The sequence below is a fragment of the Lithobates pipiens genome, unplaced genomic scaffold (genome assembly GCF_037356315.1).
Source record: "Lithobates pipiens isolate NorthernLeopardFrog02 unplaced genomic scaffold, aLitPip1_a1.2 Scaffold_23, whole genome shotgun sequence".
NCBI classification, from domain to species: Eukaryota; Metazoa; Chordata; class Amphibia; order Anura; family Ranidae; genus Lithobates; species Lithobates pipiens.
This window is the reverse complement of record NW_027507785.1, coordinates 168507793-168534582: the sequence shown is the minus strand read 5'-3', so window position 1 is coordinate 168534582 and position 26790 is coordinate 168507793. Positions and strand designations below refer to the sequence as shown.

The window sequence follows — 26790 nt, the reverse complement described above, 5'->3', positions numbered from 1 at the left end:
AGGAAAATAAAACACAGCATTTTTGCTTGTACATGATTGGATGATAAAACCAGCAGAGCTTCCCCTCATTTCAGATCTACCCCTCAGATCTAAATAATGCACTTTCAAGTGCACTTGTAGTGCAAAGTGGATTTGCCTTTAGTAAATTAACCCCATTGCCTTCAATTAGGTTGCAAATTTTTGCCTCTTTTTCTGAAAGCGCTCCAATGATGCAGCATGCATGACTTTTAGTGCACTTTCAGAATCTCTGTAAAAACACGTGCCATAGAAATGAATGGGGCTAAAAGTGCATGCAAACCGCACACCATGCAACGCACCACTGTGAACCCGGCATTAATGTCCTCAAATGCCCAAATTGGGATCCATAACCTAATCTGACAGAGAATTTGTGTGGTCTGTTTACTCACAATCTTGTAATTTAACTAAGCAAGGAGTAGTTTTACAAAGAGGAAGAGGGAAAACTACAGAGTTCAGATGGAGAAGCTGATGGGAGAAGCTAGCCAAACAGACTCAAGGCAGTAATTGCTGCCAAAAGTGCATACAGTAAACAAGGGGGGGTTTCTGCATGGCTTTGGGAGTGCTTCAAATAGCCTATAGGTATGGAAGTTGCATTAAGCAATATTTTTAAATATTGCAGTGTGTGTTTAACCTACTATCTTGTCTGCATAGTTTATTTTGTTCTAAAGGTGAATTTAGCTTTAAGCGCTGATTTCAAAAGTGAGTTAATTCAAACAGGAGAGAAATGTAAATGTAAGGTTATGGATAGCCTAAGGCCGCGTACACACGGGCGGATTGTCTGGCCAACTAAGTTCGTCAGACAATCCGACAGACAGTCCGTTCAAAATTTGCATGAACGGACTTGACCACACACGATGAGCAGACAGTCCGCTGAAAGCGTGCGCGATGACGTGTACAGCACGTACGACGGGACTAGAAAAACGACGTCCTATACACTGCAATGCAACCTTCGGCCGTGTAAATCCTTTCTGAGCATGCGCCATACTTAGTCCGTCCAACTTGCCTACACACGAGCTAACTGTCCGCTGAAACCAAGTTTGGACGGACAAAACCAAGTTTGAACGGACTGTCTTACGGAAATTCCGTAAGACTTTGTTCGTCAGATTGTCCGCTGAAAAAGTCCGCTGAAGCCCACACACGAGCGGATTGTCCGCTGAAACACGGTTCAGCGGACTAAGTTGGACAGACAATCCGCCCGTGTGTACGCGGCCTAACTCTCATTCCTGAGTGCCATTGCAGTGGTACTGGGCTTACACAGTAGCCACGAGGACACCAGGAGGGGGGAGGGGGTGCATGCCCACCATAAATGATCAGGTAGCTTTAGGTTTCATACATACTGGACATTTTCTCAGCTCTTCTAAATGCCTGTTTTTACTAACAGGAGAAAAGCAGCATTAAAAGCACGCCTGCAAACGTGTTTAGGCGCATTACGTGTTTGGGCGTTCATTAATTTCATAGGCTAGAATAATAAATGAATCTAGCAACTGAAATGGAAGAATGCCTAAGCGCTAAAAACACCAAACGCTTAGGTGTACACATTTACATGCGTTTATGTGCATTTGGCTCCTCTCATGAACATACAAATTATGTTTTTTTTTTCTGCCTCTAAACCAGTGGTCTCCAAACTGTGGCCAGGGGGCCAGATGTAGCCCTGTACTTGCTTTTATCTGGTCCTTAGGTCACTGACAACAACGATGGGGCACAATTCCTCCCAATGATACCAAAGATGGGGCACAATTCCTCCCAATGGTACCAACAATGGGGCACAAATCCTCCCAATGACAAAAACCATGGGGCACAATTCCTCCCAATGACACCAACGATAGGGCACAATTCATACCAATGACACCAACGATAGGGCACAATTCATACCAATGACACCAACAACGGGGCACAATTCCTCCCAATGACACAAATGATGCAGCATAATTCCTCCCAATAGTACCAATGATGGGGCACAATTCCTACCAATGACACCAACAACGGGGCACAATTCCTCCCAATGACACAAATGATGCAGCATAATTCATCCCAATAGTACCAATGATGGGGCACAATTCCTACCAATGACACCAACAATGGGGCCCAATGAAACCAAAGATAAGGTACAATTCTTACCAAAGACACTAATGATGGGGCAAGATTCCACTTACTGACACAAACGTTGGGGAACAATTGTTCTCTATAACACCAAAGATAGGGCATTGTTTACTTCAACTGATAATGGGACATTTTTTACTCCTGGTGACCACAGTACGGCACCTCCAAAGTCTGAAGGACAGTAAACTGGTCCTTTGTTTAGAAGGTTTGCAGACCCCTGCTCTAAACAATCCTGCCTCTAAATTCCCGTAAACACCTATGTATGTAAAGACACTTAAGCTGGATACACGCTATACAATTTTCTATAGATTTTTTTCCTTCGGATTTACCAAACCCATATAATATGAGGTCAAACCTTAAGAGTTTCAATTTGTATGCAATCAGGCAGACCCTTGCACTATATGGTTTTGGTAAATCTGAAGAAAATCAGACAACAAAAGTTGTATAGTGTGTATGGGGTCTTAGGCTAACACACCATTAAAAGTGCAATTTTTCACACCCAGTGTGCATAAAGCCTTACAGACAGCCACATCAATTCAACTGTTCAATTACAAAGCCCAACTCCAGCTTTTTGCTTACCCCACTCGCGCACTCTCCCCTCTCCAGCCACTTATTTGTTAAAATCCCTTCATACTTTTTTTCTGCTGTCCTGCGGATGTTCTGGTAACATCATAGGTCCCCCCTTTTCTGTTGTGGTGGGTGGTCCTTATTCTTGGACAGTAGGGTACTTACGTGAGTGCCTTTCTATCCAGGAATAATGTGAGCCCAAGCCAGAGTGATGACTTGCCCCAGGGGGTTTGCCCATTAATACCTGGCCTCACATTATATGGGTTGTAGGCTCCTGGGCACCACGCACACTAGAAGGAGAACAGTGCTATATTAGGGAGCAGTATGCCTGCAGAGGACATTGGCTGAGAACAGGTATTGCAATCAATGCTATTTTTTTTTACATAATTTCACCTACTAAGCCATATATAAAAAAAAAAAATAATTACATTTAAAAGTGTTTAGTTTAAAATGTTTGTAACGCCAAAACTTTTTCTTTTAGGTTTTTCAGAGTCTAAGGAATGATTAAAAATCAGGATTCTTTTGTTGTGTCCTGTAGGCAAGATTTCTCTGCACTTCTCGTCCCAGAAACAGAATAGGAAGCAAGAAGACTTTTCTACAAAGCGAGGAGAAATCTCCTTCCTTTGTCACCAGAACTGATGTCCTTACTAAGAGATTCCCCCTTGTCCCCTGTTCCTGTGACCATTCCAAAACTTCTTTACCAAAGAACCAGACAAATACAGGGGATGAGTCTCCCCAGTTGGAACCTGACCGCTTTTAAAGGACTTATACAGAGGGACAAAAAAAAATGCCACTGTTAAGGGCGTCTGACTTCTTTTTTTTTTTTATGCCTATGAAAACAGCTGTTTGTTTTTGTGGGCCTACACATGCAGGTGTTTATGTGTGTATTTGTGTGCAGCCTTCAGGGGCATAAAAAATGCCCAAAGCTGCATTTGTCGTATGAGCATAATTTACGTGGATAAACACGCGTGTATGTGTGTAAATTTGTTCACTCCGCCAAAAAAATCACAGAGAGCTTAAAACCTTTAAAGGCATATTACCATAGCAAATCTTTTAGCACCCACAATGATAAAATGTTCTGATTTTTGGCAGCGGTCCTTAAGCAGTAACACTTTAGTAATGACATTCTATATTAACATGTTACTTGTTAATGCAAAAGGCGAAATGACTTACTATGTTGACATCACACATTACAGAACAGTGTGATATACAGAGCTCACCCCTTTGTTCCTGAGACCATTATTAAATATATTTTCAATTGTGCATCAAGTTTAGATAAAAACATTGTAATTTACCAATACTCTAGTGTAGAAAACATTGTATTTTTTAATGGCCCTATTTTTGATCATGGACTTTACTGACAACTGTGTCTGCATTTTTTATGACAGTATATAATATTTCCTAACTGGCAACCTTAGTGTACTTTCTGTATGTCCAAGATACAAGGGTGTCCAAGACACGTGGAAATGTAGAGCCCATCACTTATTCCTAATGCTCCCTGACCACTATTTGGTTTTAGGAGCCAACTGTTTATTTAGTTTAAAACATATATGTACAAGCTTGTTGTTACATAGTTACATGGTTAGTAAGGCTGAATAAAGGCACCAGTCCAACCTGAGTGTGTCTACAATTGTCCCTACCCCTATACAATGCGTCTTATTAAGATGCTCATCTATATATTATTATTTATTTAAGGTACCCATATAGTGACGTCAATTCTGCGCTCCACACATACATTGCACACTCACATCGGTCCCTACCCTCAAGGAGCCCACAATCCCAGGTCCCCATTCATATACTAGTGCCAATTTATAGACAGAAGCCAATTAACCTACCTGCATGTCTTTGAAGTGTGGGAGGAAACCAGAGTACCCGGAGGAAACCCACGCAGGCACAGGGAGAACATGCAAACTCCAGGCAGGTAGTGTTGTGGTTGGGATTTGAGCCAATGCTAGGCAAGAGTGCTACCCACTACACCACTGTGCCACCGCTTGTTAAAGCTTTAGAACCAAAATACATGTTACATTATACTGTATATAGAATATAACATTCCTCTAATGGTCCCATGACAGCCAGTGGACTGTTTCTCTGCTCTGTAGCTCATAATGTGGATGGGCACTGCTTTGTCATCTCATACAATGCAGGACCAGGAGCATGACATTAGAATGGGATGTGGCTGCTGGTACTCATTGTACATGATGACATTTGTATGAAGTGGCAACAAGAGTGGCCAAAGAACAGTAAGTATAGCGGCTTTGGGAGACCAGTCATCACAACAAGAGCACAGGGAGAATTAAGGGTGGATTAAGGTCAGTATTACTCTGTGTCAGATCATCTTCTAGAAAAATTAGCAATATATCCTTTATTTTCTGGGGGAGTGGGCCAATTTTAAATATTTGATGTAGGGTTGGTTCACACCAGGAATTGCACATGTGGTTCAGTGCGGTGCAATTTGAATGGCACCAGACTACAGAAAAAGTAATGCATGCTGTACCATGTGATCCGGTGCAGGCAAATGCACTGGGTTAGCGACCTGCATTTGGGTCGTTATTAATGTAACATTGACACCCTCTGCACATCTTAACTGCAGTGCATTTTGAACGTGGCATGGGAGACATGCAGAGGAACGTGGGTTTTCTACACCCTGTTCTGGTGTAAACGGGCCATAAGGCTGGATTCACACCTATGAATTTTTAGTGCTTTTTGCATTTTGCAGATTTGCACTACAGTCCATTTACCATGGTTTCCTATGGAACACGTTCTGTAGCACAAATCTACAAAATGCAAAAAGCACAAAAAATGCATAGGTGTGAATCCAGCCTTAGGCTTTGAATTTAAATCTAATTTATTATCAGTTTAATGCACATATGTCATTTTAAAAGAAACCTTTAGGGCCAGTTCACACCAGATGCAGTTCCGTGCGCTTTTTTTCTGCACTAAAAATGCATGCGCAGTGTTTTCCCATGTATTACAATGGCTCTAGTTCACACCGGTGCAGAAACTAACCGGAGACTGACTGAAGCTGACTGCACTGGTATGAACTAGAGCCATTGGAATACATGGAAAACACAGTGCGTGCATTTCACGGCCAGTTCACACCACAAAAATGCACTCCGGATACGTTCCAGATCAGTTTTCGCTTACAGTTCACACCACACGCAGTTCCAACGCAGTTGTGTTTTTGATACAATTTGTTATATTCCAGTACAGTCTGTGCAGAAAAAAATGCAGCATGCTCTACTTTTTTTTCTGCACCAGAAACTGCCTGAAAACTGGCTGGAAATGACTGCACCGATGTGAACTAGAGCCATTGAATACATGGAAAACACTGTGCATGCATTTTAAGGCTGGATTCACATATATGCAGTTTTAGTGCATTTTGCAGATTTGCACTACAGTCCATTTAACATGGTTTCCTATGGAACGCGTTCTGTAGTGCAAATCTGCAAAATGCAAAAAGCAATAAAAATGCATAGGTGTGAATCAGGCCTTAGTGCAGAAAAAAGCACAATGGACTGCACCTGGTGTGAACTAGCACTTAAAGGAAACCTGCTTTCCTGTCACACGCACTGCCATTGCCAATCTCCAGCTCCAAGTTGTCTCCAGTTTCTCTTTCAATTGTTTTTATTCGGTTTTAACAAGTCGTTAACAAGCCAAAGTTCTGCCCAAACAGGGGGTTGCATTGAGTTTTCTCCAATTTCAATACTTTCTGAGTCCCTTACCTGGAACTAGCATGCATCAAGTTTGTGCAGGATAAATGCAGACTCCCTAATCTACATATGTTTTTGATGCAGCGACTCAGAAATCAGTGAAGTCAAGGTGATAGGAAATTCAGAACTTATATTTCTTTCATTACAGATTTCCTTTAGTGCTCGTTCATAATGCCCATTTTCTATAAGCACTTTACTCTGCACTAAAATGACGTGTATACAAAATAATAACTAATCAGTAATAAATTATTCTCAAAAAATCCCCTGAAATAAATGAACTCTTACAGCTCGTACAAATGATCGGATTTTCCGCAGACTATTGTCTGAAGGGCGTTGGCCCCAAATTTGTCTTGCATACAAACGGCACACAATTGTCGGCCAACAAACACGAACGTAGTGACGTACTATGTGGTTTCCCAGCTCTTTAGTGCTACCCTTTGGGCTCCTTCTGCTAATTTCGTGTTAGTAGAAGTTTGGTGAGTGTTGATCCGTGCTTTTAATTTCACATTTTTGAGTTCGTATCTGAACAGCCGTTCGACAACCAGACATGTTGCGGAATCGGTGGAGATAATGTGTTATTTATTATTGGTCTTGGAGTTATTGCTTTGACCCAAATCCAGTCCAGGAACAGGAGGAGGAGGATTTCTTGGACCAAAAATTGTCTGCTTTATTAATCGTGACCAAGTACGTCATATGCCTTTGCTGCGGGAGCTTCAGGGGAATAATCTGGATGATTTTTGGAATTATCTCCTGATGACAGACTCAAGCTTTCAACAACTCTTGGTATTGTTAACCCCCTATATTAAGAAGCAGGACACATGCATGAGGCTTTTATTTTATTTTTTGGTTGAATAATGATTTGATTTGGTATATTTTCTATATTTTTGGATGCATAGAATGCACTTTTTGATTAAGTTCTATTGGAAGATAGCATGTCTAATTTTAATGCACATTAAAACAATTGTGGAGAATAATACTTGGCTATGTGTTTTACTTCAAAGGACAGTTTGGGAGTAGGCAGTTACATAAAAAAAATATATAATTTAACATTAACAAGGGACACCAACATAGTTGTATCTTTGATCTTAAAAACTACATGATAATGGTGTTGTGGTAACTTGCACCAAAAACAAATAACAAGCATAATAATATTATTCTTGAGATCACTAGAAAAAAAAAGCCTTTGAAAACTTGTTTGCCATAACTCCATCAGTATCACCAGCAAAGCAGCTTCATTATCCCATTAAGGCCTGATTCACACCTATGCATTTTTTGTGCTTTTTGCATTTTGCAGATTTACACTACAGAACATGTTCTATAGGAGACCATGGTAAATGGCCTGTAGTGCAAATCTGCAAAATGCAAAAAGCACCAAAACTGCATAGGTGTGAATCCAGCCTAAAGGAGAAGAGAATTGTGCGCTGCATTTCGAGATTCCATAATTTGCCGGGACATGAATGTTAATTCTCCATTATGAATGCTAATTTACAAGGCCGACTGCTTCAGGCTTGTCCTTGCTTCCAAGCATGCGTGCTTGTACTTTGGACTTTTGTCCAACAGACTTGTGTACACACGCTCAGAAAATCTGACAACAGACATATGCCCGCGGAAAATTTTAAAGCCTGCCATCCAACATCTGTCCATGGACAATCTGACAATTGTCCGATGGAGCGTACAAACGGTTGCATTTTCCGCCAACAGCCTGTCCTCACACAATTCCCATTGGAAAATCCAATTGTGTGTACGAAGCTTTAGTGTGTTCCAATTCTTTTCACTGCTGCTACAATAAGAACCCCAAACTCACATCAGTAAATACAGAACCACACTGTGCAACCAAAGTGTTTCTCAAAATGTCGCAATGTGATCTGTAAATAAACAAAAACACACAAGCGTGTGCAAAAAACTTAAATAAATTGTGCAAAAAATTTAAAAATCTAAGCATGTGTCCAAATTGAAATGTCCAAACAATCCCTATGATGTGTATTTTCACACTTTCCACTTGTTCACAGTAAAAGCTGTAAAAACACAAAATGCTTCTAAAAGTGGCGTTTTTAACACCCTCTGTACATGAGGCCTTACAGGTAATAACACCAGGGGTAATTGTTCCAGGGAATATCCAACTGCCTCCTGTGGTCTCACCAAGGAATTGTTTCCCTACTAGAGCAAAGTGAATCATGCTTTATTGTTTTTTTCTGCCATCCTCTGGGACAAGTGTGGGTATAGGATTGTGTATACGGAGGTTTTCTATTTGCTTGGGTTTTTTCTATTGGTTGAACTAGATGGACCTGTGTCTTTTTTCAACTTCAGCTATATAACTATGTATGTTATGTAACATTTCCAATTTTCGGCAAAGTGCATGGACAAAAGAATAAGCAATATTTCCCATAGAGCTCATTCTCACTGCTGTGTTACAATGTGTTGGAAAGAGCCATCATGCCGCATTTGATGTATTGCCTTGCAAGGCTCAATTTAAGCATACTGAATGTATTCCTCAACACGTCAATGCATTCTACAGCATTACACCAGTGTAAAGCCGCCCTCAATGCACAGAACATCACATGAAGTCATTCTTACAGCCCAATTCTGGCTCCCCTCCCCCCAAGCCTTCACCCTCCCTAACAATTCTCAAGCACACTTCCATTAAATATAGCTTTCTTCCTGCCAATCAACCTAAGTGACAGCACAGTGGTCAGGTTATGATGTGTGAGCTCCATCCCATACAGCATTCTCCTGTGAGCCCATGCTGGACTCCCAGGGTGTGTGTCCACAACGGTCTGGGGTCACAGAAAGTGGGTAGAATAAGGCCCCTTTCACATTGGGTGGACAAACAGGCAGATGGCTTGTCCATGTCTTCTCCGCTTATGCAGAGTGAACACAAACACTGCCCACTCTCCTCTATGGGCATCGAATGGAAACAAACTGTCTGTCCATTTACACCTGAAGGCCATCCGCTCCGAACCACCAGTTGGACAGGGAATGGATCACCCATCTGTCTGTTTTTGGTGGATAGGATTGGATTGGGTGTTGGTGGGTATGAACAGACACATGTCCATTGACACTCGCTGCTCCATAGAGAGCAATGGATGGTGCGATTGGGTCCACCTAAAAAACTGACAGGTGGACCCGATCGGTCCAATCGTGTGAAAGGGCCTTAATGCTGCCTCTATGTAGTTATTTGTATAACATTTATGCATTTTATTTAGTGGAAATTAAGGCCTAGGTCCCCTAGTGAGGATAACCCCTCTAAATCCCCCAATGGGATTTATATAAATGCAATATTGTTATTGTAACAGATTCATACTATTAGGGGTGGGGGGAGATTTATTACTGTGTGATGTGTTTTTAGATGTTTTTTATGGGGTAATGTCACTTGTGTGAAATTTTGTGTTAAAAATAGCACTATGTAGATGGACATGAACACTGGTAGTGAGGCTTGCTTTGATAGGATCCTTCTTTCTCTCTTTTTGAATTGGGTAAATGTCTTAGGATCAAGCCTGCAGGCGGGGTAGTGCATTACACATTGTTCTACTGATACACAAACACACGTACATATATGTAATATAACGTGTTTATAAAGATTACACCCACTATTGTGGTTATAACCTCTCTCTGTGGTTATGTAACGTCATGCCAAAGTAGCTCTGCTCTGTTATTTTGGCCCTAAAACACAGGCCCAATGCAACGACAAGCTGGAATCCATTGCTTCCAATAGGCCCCGCTCAAAGCGATACGCTGCACTGGTGTGCACTTTGTAAAAATATGCTGCATTGGTACAATGTATAAAAGCTTGCGGCAGAGGGCATCAAATAAATTAATGTATTTTTGGCTCCTGCTTTGAACAAAATAAACGGCAATTCAGTGCTATGTGTTGAAATAACGCACGTCAACGCAATATGTGAATCCAGCCTAGATGTGCTTGCTTCAAGGCTCTATAGATACTGTATGGATAGATAGATAGATAGATAGATAGATAGATAGATAGATAGATAGATAGATAGATAGATAGATAGATAGATAGATAGATAGATAGATAGAGTGGCTGCCTATAGGAAATAAAGAGTGGTCAATCAACGCAATCCAACCATACAGGGCAAGCTCTGGCACGAGTGCTGCATTGGGCCCTAAATACGTCAGTTAGGCCCACCACAGTCTATAAGTGAGATATATACGGTATATATATATATATATACATACATATATATATATATATATATATATATATATATATATATATATATATATATATGTATATATATTTATATAGAGCGTGAGGGAAAAGGGTAACCGCCAGCTTATCAAAGTGAAGAGCGGCAATGAGGTTTCCTAACCGGCACAGCCAACTGTCTCTCCATTAACATCCGGTGGGTGGCCAATCATCTCAAAGAACACCCACAGATATGAGCTCATCACCGATTAGTCTGAAAAGTGCCCGACCAGGCGACTATGATCTAATGTCCGTGGGTAGCCATAGACATGTGCCTTGTGACCCTACAGAGGACGGCAGTATTCAAGGACAATCTGATGAAAACGAAGACCTGCAGAAACATATCCCATTCCCAAGACATTCTGCAGGGTTAGGTTACAGTCAGGCTTGCCACCGAGATGTCACTGTCACCCATCAGGCTGTACAATCAATCATTATCTGTACTATTAATACACAATATATTTGCATCATTTGGGCCTGTTGACGTCTTGTAACACAACCATATTAAATAATGACGGCCTTTATATAAAAGGGAGAGTCCATGGAATAAGGAGTCAAACTGCCAGTAAAGTGACGTTATTGGCAGTACCAACCTTTTATGGGTACACATTTTGTCAAAAACTTAATTTAGAATCATGAAACCGGATCCAACTTTAAAAACATATGCAGGAGCTATAAATATTCCACACAAAGTCACGATCTGATTTGAACGATTTCTTCCCCCAGAATCAGATAATATGATCGGATCTATGAAAAGACACATACTGTGTTATCGATTGATTTTCAGCAACACCGATGTTATCAAAATGATTCTGATCAGTCTGGATGAAAGAACCCGATCACATTAAAGTAGATAATACGAAGGGTCACCATACACGTTACATCTGACCATACAATCAAATTTAAATCTACCACAAAGATGTAATGCGAGGGCCTACCTAATGTATCCATTTCATTTATATCCAATCAGGTGGGCCCTTGTGCCACATATTTGTAGGTAGAGCTAAAGGAGAGTTTACAATCAGATTGTACTGTGTGTGGTGAGCTTAAGTGTACGGCGCATCTTTTTTTTTTTCAGACAATAAATCTTTTGACTATACGATTGCATATAAAATCACTGCCATTAATTGAAGAGCGCTGATCTGCCAGGAGGAATGATCATTTGACATGTCTGACGGCTGGGGACATGCCACTTCTACTAGGGGGAGAGCCATACAAGTAAACGTTATTATAGACGAGGAGGACAAGGAGGCCAATCGGTGGACAATACAACCTACCACACAATCACAAAGTTCCATCGCAGAGATCAGAAAGAAACAAATAAACAAGCATAGAAAGTGAATGTATGTTAGGATTACCTGTACAACTGGATAGGGATACTCCATGCAGTACACCCCAAACATGTCAGAGGCCACTCTGTGAGCAGCGATCCTCCTCGGTGTCGTGTCCACTTTCACAGAGCCCAGGGAAGGTAGGTGACCAGGAAAGGATCTCCCTGGGGAGGTAGGTGACCACGAAAGGGCAGGTCACCAGGAAAGGGTCCCACAGGGAAGGTAGGTGCCCAGGAAAGGCTCTCACTGGGAAGGTAGGTGACCAGAAAAAGATCTACCAGGGAAGGTAGGTGCCCAGGAAAAGCTCTCACTAGCAAGGTAGGTGACCAGAAGGAGATCTACCTGGGAAGGTAGGTGCCCAGGAAAGGATGACAAAGTGGTGTGAGAGAAGGGAAAGCTGGGCACATGTGTGGATGAGGAGAGAAGAAGAAAGGAGGCTCAGGAGGCTCTTCAGCTGCAGCGTCTGCCAAAAGAATTTGGGAGAGACGAGGCGATCGGGACAGGCTGGATGGGTGCGGGACAGCTGGGCAGAGAGGAGGAGGAGGAGGAGGAGGAGGGGGTCAGGATGGGTGGAGGGGGAGGTGAGGGGGACAGGTGGCTCGATCACACAACACGATCCCCTATGGCCATGCGTGTGCCTGAGAGGCACATAGAGGGAGGGATGAGGGAGGGATGGAGGAGGAGGAGAGGAGGGTGGAGGAGGACAGGAGCTCCTCTCTGCAGCCTTACACCTCTCTACGTTCAATCACAACTCCTGGAGAAAGTGTCCCCCCCATCCCCCCATCCCCCATCCACTGACAGCTGCTGAGGGCACTGGGGCGACAAAGGGGAGAGACACACAAAACCGATCCCTCCCCTCCCCCTGTCAGCTGTTCCACTCAAACTCCCGGGATTAAGCGTGACCGGACCTTATATTGGAATCCCAGTGACAGACAGGGACAGGTGTGTTATCATCACACCACAACACCCATCATAGTGTACCGGGGACACAACATACAGTACACATCACACAACACGCCATCATAGTGTACAGGGGACACACAACATACAGTACACATCACACAACACGCCATCATAGTGTACAGGGGACACACAACATACAGTACACAACAACAAATACAGTACACATCACACAACAACACGCCATCATAGTGTACAGGGGACACATAACATACAGTACACATCACACAACAACACATACAGTACACATCACACAACAACACGCCATCATAGAGTACAGGGCACACACAACATACAGTACACATCACACAATAACACGCCATCCTAGTGTACAGGGGACACACAACATGCAGTACACATCACACAACAACACAGCATCATAGTTTACAGGGGACATACAACATACAGTACACATCACACAACAACACGCCATCATAGTGTACAGGGCAAACACAACATACAGTACCCAACACATAGCACACATCACACAACATACAACAACACATCATGATAGTGTACAGGGGACACGCAACATACAATACACATCACAGCACACAACACACATCACGCAGCACATAGCACACAGCACACATCATATCACACAACACATAGCACACAACACACGTCATACAGTACATATCACGAAGCACAGAACACACAGTACCCAACACATTGCACACAGCACACAACACATATCACATATCACACAACACATAGCACACAACACACATCATATCACACAGCACAGAGTACATATCACATATCATACAACACACAGCACACATCATATCACACAACACACAGCACAGAGTACATATCACACAGCACAGAGTACATATCACATATCACACAACACACAGCACACATCATATCACACAGCACAGAGTACATATCACACAGCACAGCCTTTATTTATGTTCTGATCATAGTACACATCCAGCCCAGGAAGTAGACTGCATCTTCTCCACGACTGACAATCAATACTCCACATCTGGACTGGACAGCTCAGCATTTCCCGGAGCAGCTTTATCTCATCACCATCCACCACTCACTATGATTGTCACCTATACACCATACCATTCCATAAGAGCACAGCCTGTCACTTATCTATAGGGCACTCACCCACAATCCAATGATCAAACTAGCTAATAAAAATCTGATACAAACTTGTCACCTATACACTATACCATTCCATAAGAGCACACATTGTCATAATAATACTATAGTGTACTCACTCCACATCCCAATGATCAGACCAACCATTAAAGATCTGCTGTGATTCATAATGATACAAACGCCAATTGTCACCTATACACTATGCCTTTATTAAAGAGCACAGCACCCCACTTATCATCTATGGGGTGCTCACCCCACAACCCAATGATCAGACTAGTTATTAAAGATCTGCTGTGATACATCATGAGAAATCTATTCACCTATACACAGATCTTCAGTACATATACCATTCCATAAGAGCACATCCTGTCACTTATCTATAGGGTGCTCACCCCACAACCCAATGATCAGACCAGCTAATAAAAATGTGCTGTGATACATCATGATACTAACTGTAATGGTCACATATACACTATACCAGGGGTGCCCAACCTTTTGAAGAGCGAGGGCCACTTAAGTGAATTGGTAACTGGTGGCGGGCCACAATGAGTGGAGCGGGAGGATGACAGGTCCGTGTCCACTGACACAGCTCACTCTGCTCTGTGGGCCCTCTGATCCAATCCGATTCGCCCAGATGGAAGGGGAAGATCCCTTTCTATTTTTTTTAGGTAGACGAGTGTAAACAGACACAAGTCCGTTTACATCTGCTGCTCCTTAGAGATGAATAGTAAGTCCGATTGGGTCGGACCAATCATGTGAAAGGGGCCTAAGGCTGATTTCACACTGATGAGCTGCGATTTGCCCAAACTGCAGGGGCAGCGCAGTGAACCTGTGGATTTTCTGCAGGTTAGCTGCACTTTCCCGTAAACTCCTGTTATATCTAGCAAGTTTGGCGCACTTTCTGAAGGCGCAACAAACCTGTTGGTAATAACAGAAGTCTATGGCTCAATTCAGGTAACCCGCAGCTGCACTGCACCTGCAGATCAGTTTGAAAGCAGCCCAGTAACCACTGCAAAACAGATATATCCATATATACTGTGAATTTAGTAGTAAACTTACATTTAATAACCATCTTCCATTCTGGTATCGCTGGCTGTTGCTGTCCTAGGCGAAATGCATTTGGTATCACTCCACCTGTGACAGGAGTGGGCACTATACAGAAAGCATTGGCTTATGTGGCTGTGCTCCACAGCCACTTGCTTGCACTACCAGTGGCTTCATTCACAAAATTGCTGCTCTGGGATGGTGGGTCAGCAACCTGCTGCTCTGGGATGGTAGGTAGGCTTGCCAACCTACCATCTTAGAGCAGGAGGCCGAAGACCACATTAGAGGGCTCCGCGGGCCACTGTTTGCGCACCCCTGCACTATACCATTATTAAAGAGCACAGTATGTCGCTTATCTTCTATAGGGTGCTCACCCCACAACCCAACAATCAGACCAACCAATAAAGATCTGCTGTGATACATCATGATACTAACGCTAATTGTCACATATATACTATACCATTCTTAAAGAGCGCAGCACGTCACTTATCATCTATAGGGTGCTCACCCTACAACCCAACGATCAGACCAACCAATAAAGATCTGCTGTGACACATCATGATACTAACGCTAATTGTCACCTATACACTAACTATACCATTATTAAAGAGCACAGCATGTCACTTATCTTCTATAGGGTGCCCACCCCACAACCCAATCATCAGACCAGTTTATAAAGATTTACTGTGATAAATCATGAGAAAAACTTGTCACCTATACACAGCTTCTCAGTACACTATACCATTTCATAAGAGCACAGCCTGTCACTTATAATCTATAGGGTACTCACCCCATAATCCAAGGATCTGACCAACCAATACATATCTGCTGTGATTCATAATGATACAAACTCCAATACTGTTACATAAGAGCACAGCCTGTCACTCATAATCTATAGGGTACTCACCCCACACCTACATCAATCCAATGATCAGAGCTGCCAGGCAAGGTCTGCTATAATAACAGGGCCATTCTGGCCTATTCACTATAGGAGATCAGGAGAGAAGCCAAGCCACTATGAATACAGCAATGCAGGTGTTAAATTAATGGACTTGGAGATGCAGATTAAGACAGATCAATAACTATATTTTATGGTGTCATCTCTGCTCTGCATCACCGACCTCTGCCAACTCAAACCATATATGACTTGTGAATAACGACTTTCTTTTTAATGGGAATAGCCACTCTCTTGGTCCATTGAGCCTGTGCTGCAGTGAGTTTTGTCAGGCTCAGGCTCTTTTCTTATTACTAAGATCCGCTATATTTGAAAATCCAATAGAACACTTCACAACTCTACCAGGTCAGGGATAGTGATGATGGGATGTGCACTTTCTACAAGGAACTGCTAGACAGATGGGAGAGTTTAAAGGAAACCTGCACTGTGAGCATGAACATTGCTGAGATTGTGAATGACTGAGGAGATAATTCTGCAGTGTGTAGGTGGGCATCACCAGATGGTACAGTGGGAATGGTTAAAGCTGAAGGATGCCTAAAAATTCTCTTTTGCAGTAGCGCTGCACCCGCAGTGAAAAGATTAACTGCTTGTTTCTGTCTAGTGGATTTGGAAAAACATATTCATCTACCCGATCGTCTGCTCCACTGCACTGCTAGACCAGTTCCTGAACCCTATTCTCCCCCATGTTCTGGCAGTCTAAGGTCCCCTGATGTCATCAAGATAATTGCTGGGACAACTAAGGGACAGTCCACTGCTGGAGCATGAGGGAGTGTCGTCTACCAAGTGAGTGGAGGATCAGGTATGTAAAAGTGCTTTTACTGACCCATAGATTAAACGAGCAGTCCTCCCCTTGCAGTGCCGACTGAAAGGAGGAATTTTTAGGTTCCCTGTAGTTGGCTTTCAAAGCAGACCTTCACTCAAACTCAGCACTTTGAATCACTATAAGACTCCACCCTCCACAATCCTTTTTTCTGCACTCCACCCTCTTGCACCTGAACCCTCCTGGAATATGCAAATGACATATTCCCGGCATGCAGCAGAGGTTTGGCAAGTCACAGCAGAACAACACTGGATTCACTGGGCATGTGGGTATGTTTTTATGGGGACAACCCAGCAGATATATTAAGAGGAGAAAATAAAAAATATACAGGGTGAATGAAGTCCCTCTGAATAGAACCCAAGCCTACTTGATGTCTACACCGCTCACATTTGCCACGGTTCTTATACCCACAAAATAGTCCTTAGTTACAGTACCACAAGCAACAAACATAAACTCTAGAATGAAGATTTATTTTTAGAAAATTGCTTTTCTGCACCCAGAAGATAGATTTGTGTGAATAATACAGAACAGTGATTCTCAACCAGGGTCACGTGGAACCCTAGGGTTCCTCCAGAGGTTGCTAGGGGTTCCTTCAGCATTGGGCCATTTCTGCCTCTCGGAATAAGTTCCCACCAACATCATTGATTTTTTTAGCTATCTGTAAGGAGGTAATTCTTCCCAATGACCACAAGTGTAAGGACCATTCTTCCCGCTGACCATCACACTAATGTATCATGAGTTATAGATTTCTAATTTTTAGCAGGGGTTCCCCGAGACTGGAGAACTATTTCAAGGGTTCCTCTGTGTTGAAAAGGTTGAGAAAGGCTGATACAGAATGTGGAGTTAACACTTTGAGCCTACCCTAAGGTTGGCCATACATTACATTCAACTATGTAGTGTAAGGACCTACCTGATTGCATACAAATTACAAGTATTTAGGTTTGACCTCATGGTTTGTGGCTTTGGTAAATCTAAAGGAAAATTGTACAAGAAAATCGTAAAATGTATGGCCAGCCTAAAGAAAAAAATTGTTAAAATATCTGGAGACTACTTTGCAACCAGCATCTCTTGAAAGGGTTATGTAACAAACAACACACCATATATTGTACAGCAGACAGTGCTACATAATGTACAAAAAAGCATTTATTGTTCAACAGTCAGAACTATGTAATATATTACATAGCATATACTGTACATCGAAGCAGTTCAGGTTATAAAATGTACAATAAATTATATAGTATACAGGGGTCAGAATTATGTACTTTACATAGTGTATATAGTACAAGGGTCAGGACTTGTGATGCACAGCACAGCTTGGAGCGTGCAGTAGTCAGGAGTAAGTGCCCCCTTACATTGGGGAATGGCGCAGAGTGACCCTTTAAACATTGGTGCACATTGGTGAATACCCCTAAATTTATTGGAGCTCAGTGCCTTCTTTTTCTATGGTGTTCAATGGTACATGCTCCCATATTCATTGGTATTCAGTGATCAGTGCCACTGAAACATTGGTGTTCACTGGTCAGTGCCCCAAAACATTAGTGATTAGTCGGATCTTCAATGGTTACTTACTTGAGAAACACTGAACCAGTCCCTTGCCTTTTGACTTTCTGCTGAATGGCAGTGTGCCCAGCTATGCTGACATACAGCAGAACATGCCACTGTGAAAGTCATGCCAGAGGTGATGCCAGATCTAGATACTGCTTGCCATTCAAGCAAAAAGTCAGGAGGCAGAAGTGGGACAAGTGCAGCTTTTCTCAAATACGTAAGCATTGAAGCTCCCAGTGACCACCAATTTATGGGCACGGAGCCAGTAACCACCAATGTTATGGTGGCACTGACCACTGAATACCAATAAATAAGGGAGCCATGTACAGTATCTCACAAAAGTGAGTACACCCCTCACATTTTTGTAAATATTTTATTATATTATATTTCATGTGACAACACTAAAGAAACAACACTTTGCTACAATGTAAAGTAGTGAGTGTACAGCTTGAATAACAATGTCAATTTTCTGTCAACTCAAAATTATTCAACACGCAGCCATTAAAGTCTAAACTGCTGGCAACAAAAGTGAGTACACCCCTAAGTGAAAATGTCCAAATTGGGCCCGATTAGCCATTTTCCCTCCCAGGTGGCATGTGACTCGTTAGCGTTACAAGGTCTCAGGTGTGAATGGGGAGGAGGTGTGTTAAATATGGTGTTATCGCTCTCGCTCTCTCATACTGGTCACTGGAAGTTCAACATGGGACCTCATGGCATAGAGCTCTCTGAGGATCTGAAAAAAATAATTGTTGCTCTACATGAAGGTAGCCTAGGCTATAAGAAGATTGCCAAAACACTGAAACTGAGCTGCAGCATGGTGGCCAAGACCATACAGCTATTTAACAGGACAAGTTCCATTTAGAACAGGCCTCACCATGGTCAACCAAAGAAGTTGAGTGCACCTGCTCAGCATCTCCAGAGTTTGTCTTTTGGAAATAGACATGTGAGTGCTGCCAGCATGGTTGAAGGAGTAGGGGGTCAGCCTGTCAGTGCTCAGACCATACGCCACACACTACATCAAACTGGTCTGCATGGAAAAGGAAGCCTCTTCTAAAGATGATGCACAAGAAAGCTCGAAAACAGCTTGCTGAAGACAATTACTGGATCCATGTCCTGTGGTCTGATGAGACCAAGATAAACGTATTTGGTTCAAATGGTATCAAGCGTGTGTGGTGGCAACCAGGTGAGGAGTACAAAGACAAGTGTGTCTTGCCTACAGGCATGGTGGTGGGAGTGTCATGGTCTGGGGCTGCATGAGCGCTGCCAGAACTAGGGAGCTACAGTTCATTGAGGGAACCATGATAGCTAACATGTACTGTGACATACTGAAGCATAGCATGATCCCGGTCCCTCGGAGACTGGGCCGCAGGGCAGTATTCTGACATGATAACGACCCCAAACATACTTCCAAGACGACCCCTGCCTTGGTAAAGAAGATAAGGGTAAAGGTGATGGACTGGCCAAGCATGTCTCTAGACGTAAACCCTATTGAGCATCTGTGGGGCATCCTCAAACGGAAGGACACATACAGAAGGACACATACCAACAACACAGACCTGATCACAGATGTGGAAATTCGGGGCAATTTAGGTAACGGCGATCACAGGTCAATTGGCTTCAGTATAAATCACACAAATAGGAAACATCAGGGGAATACAAAGACACTGAATTTCAAAAGAGCCAACCCTAAACTACGAACCTTACTAGAAGGCATAAATTGGGATAAAATCTTAGGAACAAAGAACACAGAGGAGAGATGGGTTTGCTTTAAGAGCATATTAAATAAGGGCATTAGCCAATGCATCCCATTGGGTAATAAATTTAAAAGAGCAAACAAAAGTCCTGGATGGCTTAACTCCAATGTAAAAATGCATATGAAAGCAAAGGAGAAGGCCTTCAAAAAATACAAGGTTGAGGGATCATCATCAGAATTCAGACTGTATAAAGAATGCAACAAGTAATGTAAGGGTGCAATAAGGACGGCTATAGCGGAGGAGAGCATAAAAAAATCCCAAGAAATTCTTTAAGCATGTAAACAGTAGAAAAGGGAGGACAGACCATATTGGCCCCATAAAGAATGAGGAACAACATCTGGTTACAAAGGATGGGGAGATGGCAAAGGTATTGAATTTATTCTTCTCCTCAGTCTTCACAAGGAAATCAGGAGGCTTCAGTAACCAAAACTGCAGTGTTTATCCTCATGACACATCACAAGGAGCACCTCCATGGTTAACAGAGGACAGAATTAAAATTACACTTGGGAAACTTAACATTAATAAATCACCGGGACCAGATGGCTTGCACCCAGGGTACTTAGGGAACTCAGTCAAGTAATTGCCAGGCCATTGTAATTTTTACTGACAGTCTACTGACTGGAATGGTACCAGTTGATTGGAGAAAAGCCAATGTAGCACCAATATTTAAAAAGGGCCCAAAATACAACCCTGGGAATTACAGACCAGTTAGCCTAACATCAATAGTATGTAAACTTGGAGGGGATGATAAGGGACTATATACAAGATGTTAGTAATGGGAACGATATCAGCAGTAATCAAGATAAAGAGATGGGGTTACCACCGCTCCAGATAGGTCTGCTGAAACAAAAAGGTTTTTCCTAAAGGAAATGAAGAGCCCCAGGTGCTGGCTAATGCATTTAGCAAATCAAGGTGAGCAGAAAATTCTGGACAGCCGCACTCCAAATGAAATTTATCATCAGCTGTTTTTGGTTCTGTATTACTTTGCTGTGAAATGTACAGTGTGATCCTGATGTTCTAATAAACACACGAGGAATTTCATTTGGAGTGCGGCTGTCCAGAATTTTCTACTCACCTTGATTTGCTATTAGCAGTAATCAGCATGGATTCATGAAGAATCGTTCTTGCCAAACCAATCTATTAACCTTCTATGAAGAGGTGAGCTGCCATCTAGATAAAGGAAGGCCCGTAGACGTGGTGTATCTGGATTTTGCAAAAGCATTTGACACAGTTCCTCATAAACGTTTACTGTACAAAATAAGGTCCGTTGGCATGGACCATAGGGTGAGTACATGGATTGAATACTGGCTACAAGGGCGAGTTCAGAGGGTGGTGATAAATGAGGAGTACTCGGAATGGTCAGGGGTGGGTAGTGGGGTCCCCCAGGGTTCTGTGCTGGGACCAATCCTATTTAATTTGTTCATAAACAACCTGGAGGATGGGGTGAACAGTTAAATCTCTGTATTTTCAGAAGATACAAAGCTAAGCAGGGCAATAACTTATTTGCAGGGTGTGGAAACCTTGAATAAAGATCTGTACAAATTAATGGTGTGGGCAACTACATGGCAAATGAGGTTCAATGTAGAAAAATTTAAAATAATGCATTTGGGTGGCAAAAATATGAATGCAATCTATACACGGGGGGGTGACCTCTCGGAATCTAGGATGAAAAAGGACCTGGGGGTCCTAGTAGATGATAGGCTCAGGAGTGGCATGCAATGCAAAGCTGCTGCTAACAAAGTAGACAGAATATTGGCATGCATTAAAAGGGGGATCAACTCCAGAGATAAAACGAAAATTCTCCCGCTCTACAAGACTCTGGTCCGGCTGCACCTAGAGTATGCTGTCAAGTTCTGGGCACCAGTCCTCAAGAAGGATGTACTGGAAATGGAGCGAGTACAAAGCTAATAAAGGGTCTGGAGGATATTAGTTATGAAGAAAGGTTGCAAGCACTGAACTTATTCTCTCTGGAGAAGAAACGCTTGAGAGGGGATATGATTTCAATATACAAATACCATACTGGTGACTCCACAATAGGGATAAAACGTTTTTTGCAGAAGGAAGTTTAACAAGACTCGTGGCCGCTCATTAAAATTAGAAGAAAAGAGGTTTAACCTTAAACTAAGTAGAGGGTTATTTACTGTAAGAGCAGCAAGGATGTGGAATTCCCTTCCAAAGGCAGTGGTCTCAGTGAGGGGCATTGGTAGTTTCAAGAAACTATTAGATAAGCACCTGAATGACCGAAACATACAGGGCTATACAATGTAATACTGACATATAATCACACACATAGGTTGGACTTGTGTCTTTTTTCAACCTCACCTACTATGTAACTATGTAACCAGCTCTGTGATGTCCTCATGGAGGAGTGGAAGAGGACTCCAGTGACAACCTGTGAAGCTCTGGTGAACTCCATGCCCAAGAGGGTTAAGGCAGTGCTGAAAAATAATGGTGGCCGCACAAAATATTGACACTTTGGGCCGATCTGGACATTTTCACTTAGGGGTGTACTTACTTTTGTTGCCAGCGGTTTAGACATTAATGGCTGTGTGTTGAGCTATTTTGAGGGGACAGCAAATTTACACTTATACAAGCTGTACACTCACTACTTTACATTGTAGCAAAGTGTAATTTCTTCAGTGTTGTCACATAAAAAGGTATAATAAAATATTTACAAAAATGTGAGGGATGTACTCACTATTGTGAGATAATGTATGCTTGATCACCAATGCATATGGAGCCAACAAACACAGAGGCATGGCCACTCACCAATGAATATCTGTTTCTTATAGGCAGAGCTTTTTTCTCAGAAAATAGGTGCAGGAACTCAACCACGACCCCCCCCCCCCCCCAAAAAAAAACAAAAACTCCCCCCCCATACTCACACCTTTCAATGTGGGAGGGTCTGTCTTAAAGGGGCATTAAATATCAAGAGTGCATTATGTATAGAGTGCAGAGTTCTGGAGGGGGGGGTTACACAGAGGGTGCCGAGTTCAGGGGTGTTCTATGTACATAGTGTAGAGCTCAGGGGTGTGCTATGTACAGTTCAGTCTTCTTCCACAACTGCTTACCTCTGCTTCCCCATCCACATCTCACTTTCACTCCTCTTCTGCTGACCTTGGCGTGCAATCTCCCCACTGCCCCCACCCCATCTTCTCCCCCCCTCCTTAAATGCTCCACCATTCTCTACATGTCTTACTTTTGTTGCTGTATTCAGCTAGTGTGTTGGCATCTGCTTTGCACCCCAGGCACCTGCATCTCCCTTGTCCCCATCCTGTACTCTGTGGGAGCCGCTCAGGAGATCAGATCTGTGGGAGCCATTGGGAGACAAGCAGTCACTTGTAAACACAGAATCTGAACTTCTGTGTTTACAAGTGACAATGGTGAGCAGGGAGTGGAAGGCCTGAGCCAGAGATGGTGGAACTGAGTTCCACCAAGTTCCAGCTGAGAAAAAGCCCTGCTTATAGGCCCCTTTCACATGGGGCAGACTCTGCCACCTCATTGGCAAATCTGTCAGCTGAGTGGGCAGATGGCTTGTCAGTGTCCACTCTGCTTATGCAGAGTGGACACAGACACAGCCGTTCTTCTCTATGGGCAAACAGGTGTAAACAGACCACCTGTCAGTTTACACTTGACTGCCATCTGATCCACTAGATCAGGGGTGGCCAACCAGACGAAGACCAAGAGCCACATTTTTTACTGAGTTACCGCAAAGAGCCACATCATACGCATGGGCACACATGAACATCACCCCATCCCTTCCTCATACACACATACTTTTGCTCAGCTGGATTTATTGTAAATGTCACACACTGTTTTAACACTACAAAGACCACAGGTCAGTAATCTTCCTTTGAAAGTACATCCATGTGACAGAAGACAGTAGCTCATCTAATTTCCAAAATACAAATTGTCTTACAAACAGTGAACTGGTCAGGATAACAATAAACAGTTAATGGGTCTTCTAGCCTGAACTAGCAGTAAATTCTTCCAAAAAACATCACAGAAAGCATGCAGCACACACAGAGCTCTGGATAAATAAGTGAAAAGAAGCTGAAATGGTTAACAGCCAGCAGTGTGTCACATTATCAACAGACAGAGAATGTGCTGAGCAGATCTTATCAGTGTTCAGGTGAAACCATTATTAAAAAAAAAAAAAAAAGTACAGAGCAAGACAGAGGGAGAAGGGAGGACAGATCAGTAACCTGCACACTTGTGGCCATACCTTTTTGTATCTCATCGGCTTCAGATACAGCGTGTTTCTCCTTCCTCTGCCCCCCTTCAGCCTCACTCCAGCGCCTATGTATTAAAATGTGGCGGGCTGGGGACACTACATGCTGATTGGCTGTTGATGTGTGGGAGGAGCGGAGGAGTGCAGAGACTCGGGCTGCCTGTCACCGCAATGAAACAGCCCGAACCAGCCCGAACGCAAGAGCCGCAGGAAACCGTTCAAAGAGCCGCATGCGTCTCGAGAGCCACGGGTTGGCCACCCCTGCACTAGATGAATGGGGAATGGATCCCCCATCCATCTGTTTTTAGCGAATAGGATTGGATGTCGGCGGGTGTCAGCGGATACGTGTGCCAGCACTAGGATCCCTTTAAGACCCAGCAAAACTCACCTGACACAGCCTTTGCCTGGGAAAAAACAATTATTGGCCAGCTCACCTTTAAATCACCTGTATCAGCACACAAGCAGTGCCGTGATAGAGTTGTTATTTTTGTGTGGTGCTGCTTGACCCAGCTGATATCTGCTCTGTATATTTAGTTTATGACCTGGCTAGTTTTGACCCTGCTTGCTCGCTTCTGATTAGGTACCATTTGGATTCTGATCTACCTGTGCATGATCCAGCTTGCCTAGATAACGTTTCACCTGATTCGACTGTAGTACCAGACTCAGCATTACTACTTGGCTGCCCAGCCAATCTCTACCTTCATCTGCAGCGGTGAACTACAAGCACCAGCCAACCTCTACCTTAGTCTGCAGCGGGGAACTACAAGGTCCAGCCAATATCTACCTTCATCTGCAGTGGTGAACTACAAGCACCACTCAACACCTACCTTCATCTGCAGCGGTGAACTACCAGGTCCAACCAACATCTACCTTCATCTGCAGAGGTGAACTACAAGTCCAAGCTGTCCTGCTCTGCTTAGACCTGCTCATGGTATGTGCTCTTGTTCCTTGAACTCTTTGCATAATCAGCACACCTGAACTGATACCTGTTATCTGCTCCTAGCTTGACAATGTGTCCGTTAACACCTGACTCTCCATAGAGAGCAATGCATAGTATGATCGGTTTTGCCTAAAAAACAGACAGCTGTGTGATAGGAGCTTTAATACCAGTTTCCTTATCTGAATTCCACCAAACATCAACACACACATTCACAATAAACGTTCTGTATGTGAACTGTCTTACCTGAGGAACATTGTAATAATGTCTAACTTTGGCTCATGGCCAAAGTTAAAAAGATATAAATAATAAGAAAGGAGACATTAAAACAGATAAAGAATGAAGAAACGCTATCTTCATTTAAATATTACAAATAATATAACGGAATATGTAATAAGAGAATCAAGGCCACAAAAATTCAAAAGGAATGACAGCTTGCAAAAGAGAGTAGGATAAACCCCCAGAAATGATTGAAATATATTAATCATAAAAAGATCAGGTCTGAGCATGTATGCCCTTTACAAGCTATTCTAGAGTGGGTGACTGAGGACAAAAGAGAAGGCAAATATATTAAATACCTTTTTCAGCTCTGAACACACAAATGAGCATGGGGGAGCTCATGTCCCGAATGGGGATGTTATGGACACAGCCCCAAATGAACCACCATGGCTAAAAATGAATATGGTCCAGAAATATTTAGGAGAACACCCAATGGTCCTAAAAGAATTGAGCTCTGTCATTTCCAAGCCATTGTTTCAATTTTTTAGGGACTCTTTAATGACTGGAATGGTATCACTGGATTGGCATAAGGTAAGCATGAAAATTTGGTGTTTTATATTGTAGTCCTGTAATTCTTAGGAGTAACTCACTTAAATCTGTCCAAACCAGAGTCTAGTAGACATCCTGGGTATGATAAAGTTTGAAAAATGAAATCATAAATTATAATATAATAAATAACTATAAATAATTATACCAAATAATAATATAACAATAATAAAAATGATTCAATAATCTAATCAAATCAAAAACACAGAAATTTGGTCAGTTTCAGAATTGTCATTGTCATTACTTTTCAGTGTTTGATGATGGATCTCCCCACAAATCGATATCGCTCAATTCTGCGAGTGATTATAATTTATTGTCGCTGTTTTCTAGTTGGTCTAAAATTATTTTTGATGTAAAGGGACAGTTTTGGTTGCTATGGACAATCTCCAGTTTCCAGGCAGAAGATAAAACTGCATGCAGGGCACTGGGCAGACCACTAGGGACAAAGGGGATGTGAAATAATTACATACAGCAATGTAATCTGTAAGATTACAGTATACTGTATGTAATGTGTATGTTTCACTTTTTGAATTTGGCGCCGTTCTCCGTCCCTGTGCGTCGCAGCGCTCGCAGTGAACGGAGATAGGCTCCATGATAGATCGAGCGGAGCACGGCTCGCTCGTACAGCGGGGGGACATCGCTGGATCCATGGGAGAAGGTAAGTAACATCTCC

At 42.7% G+C, this 26790-nt stretch overlaps 1 protein-coding gene across 2 annotated transcripts in view; it reads right to left on the bottom strand.

Moving 5' to 3' along the window:
• RBFOX2 (RNA binding fox-1 homolog 2) overlaps positions 1-26790 on the bottom strand; it is a 535783-nt gene that overhangs the window by 219799 nt on the left and 289194 nt on the right. Inside the window, exon 1 of one of the 2 annotated variants that reach the window (XM_077452576.1) lies at positions 11958-12513. The exons of the other annotated variant lie outside the window; for it this stretch is intronic. Within the exon in view, the coding sequence (XP_077308702.1) occupies positions 11958-12002 (45 nt within the window). The 5' untranslated portion in view covers positions 12003-12513. Of the gene's footprint in view, positions 1-11957; positions 12514-26790 lie in introns of those variants that run through there. 2 annotated transcript variants of the gene reach the window in all.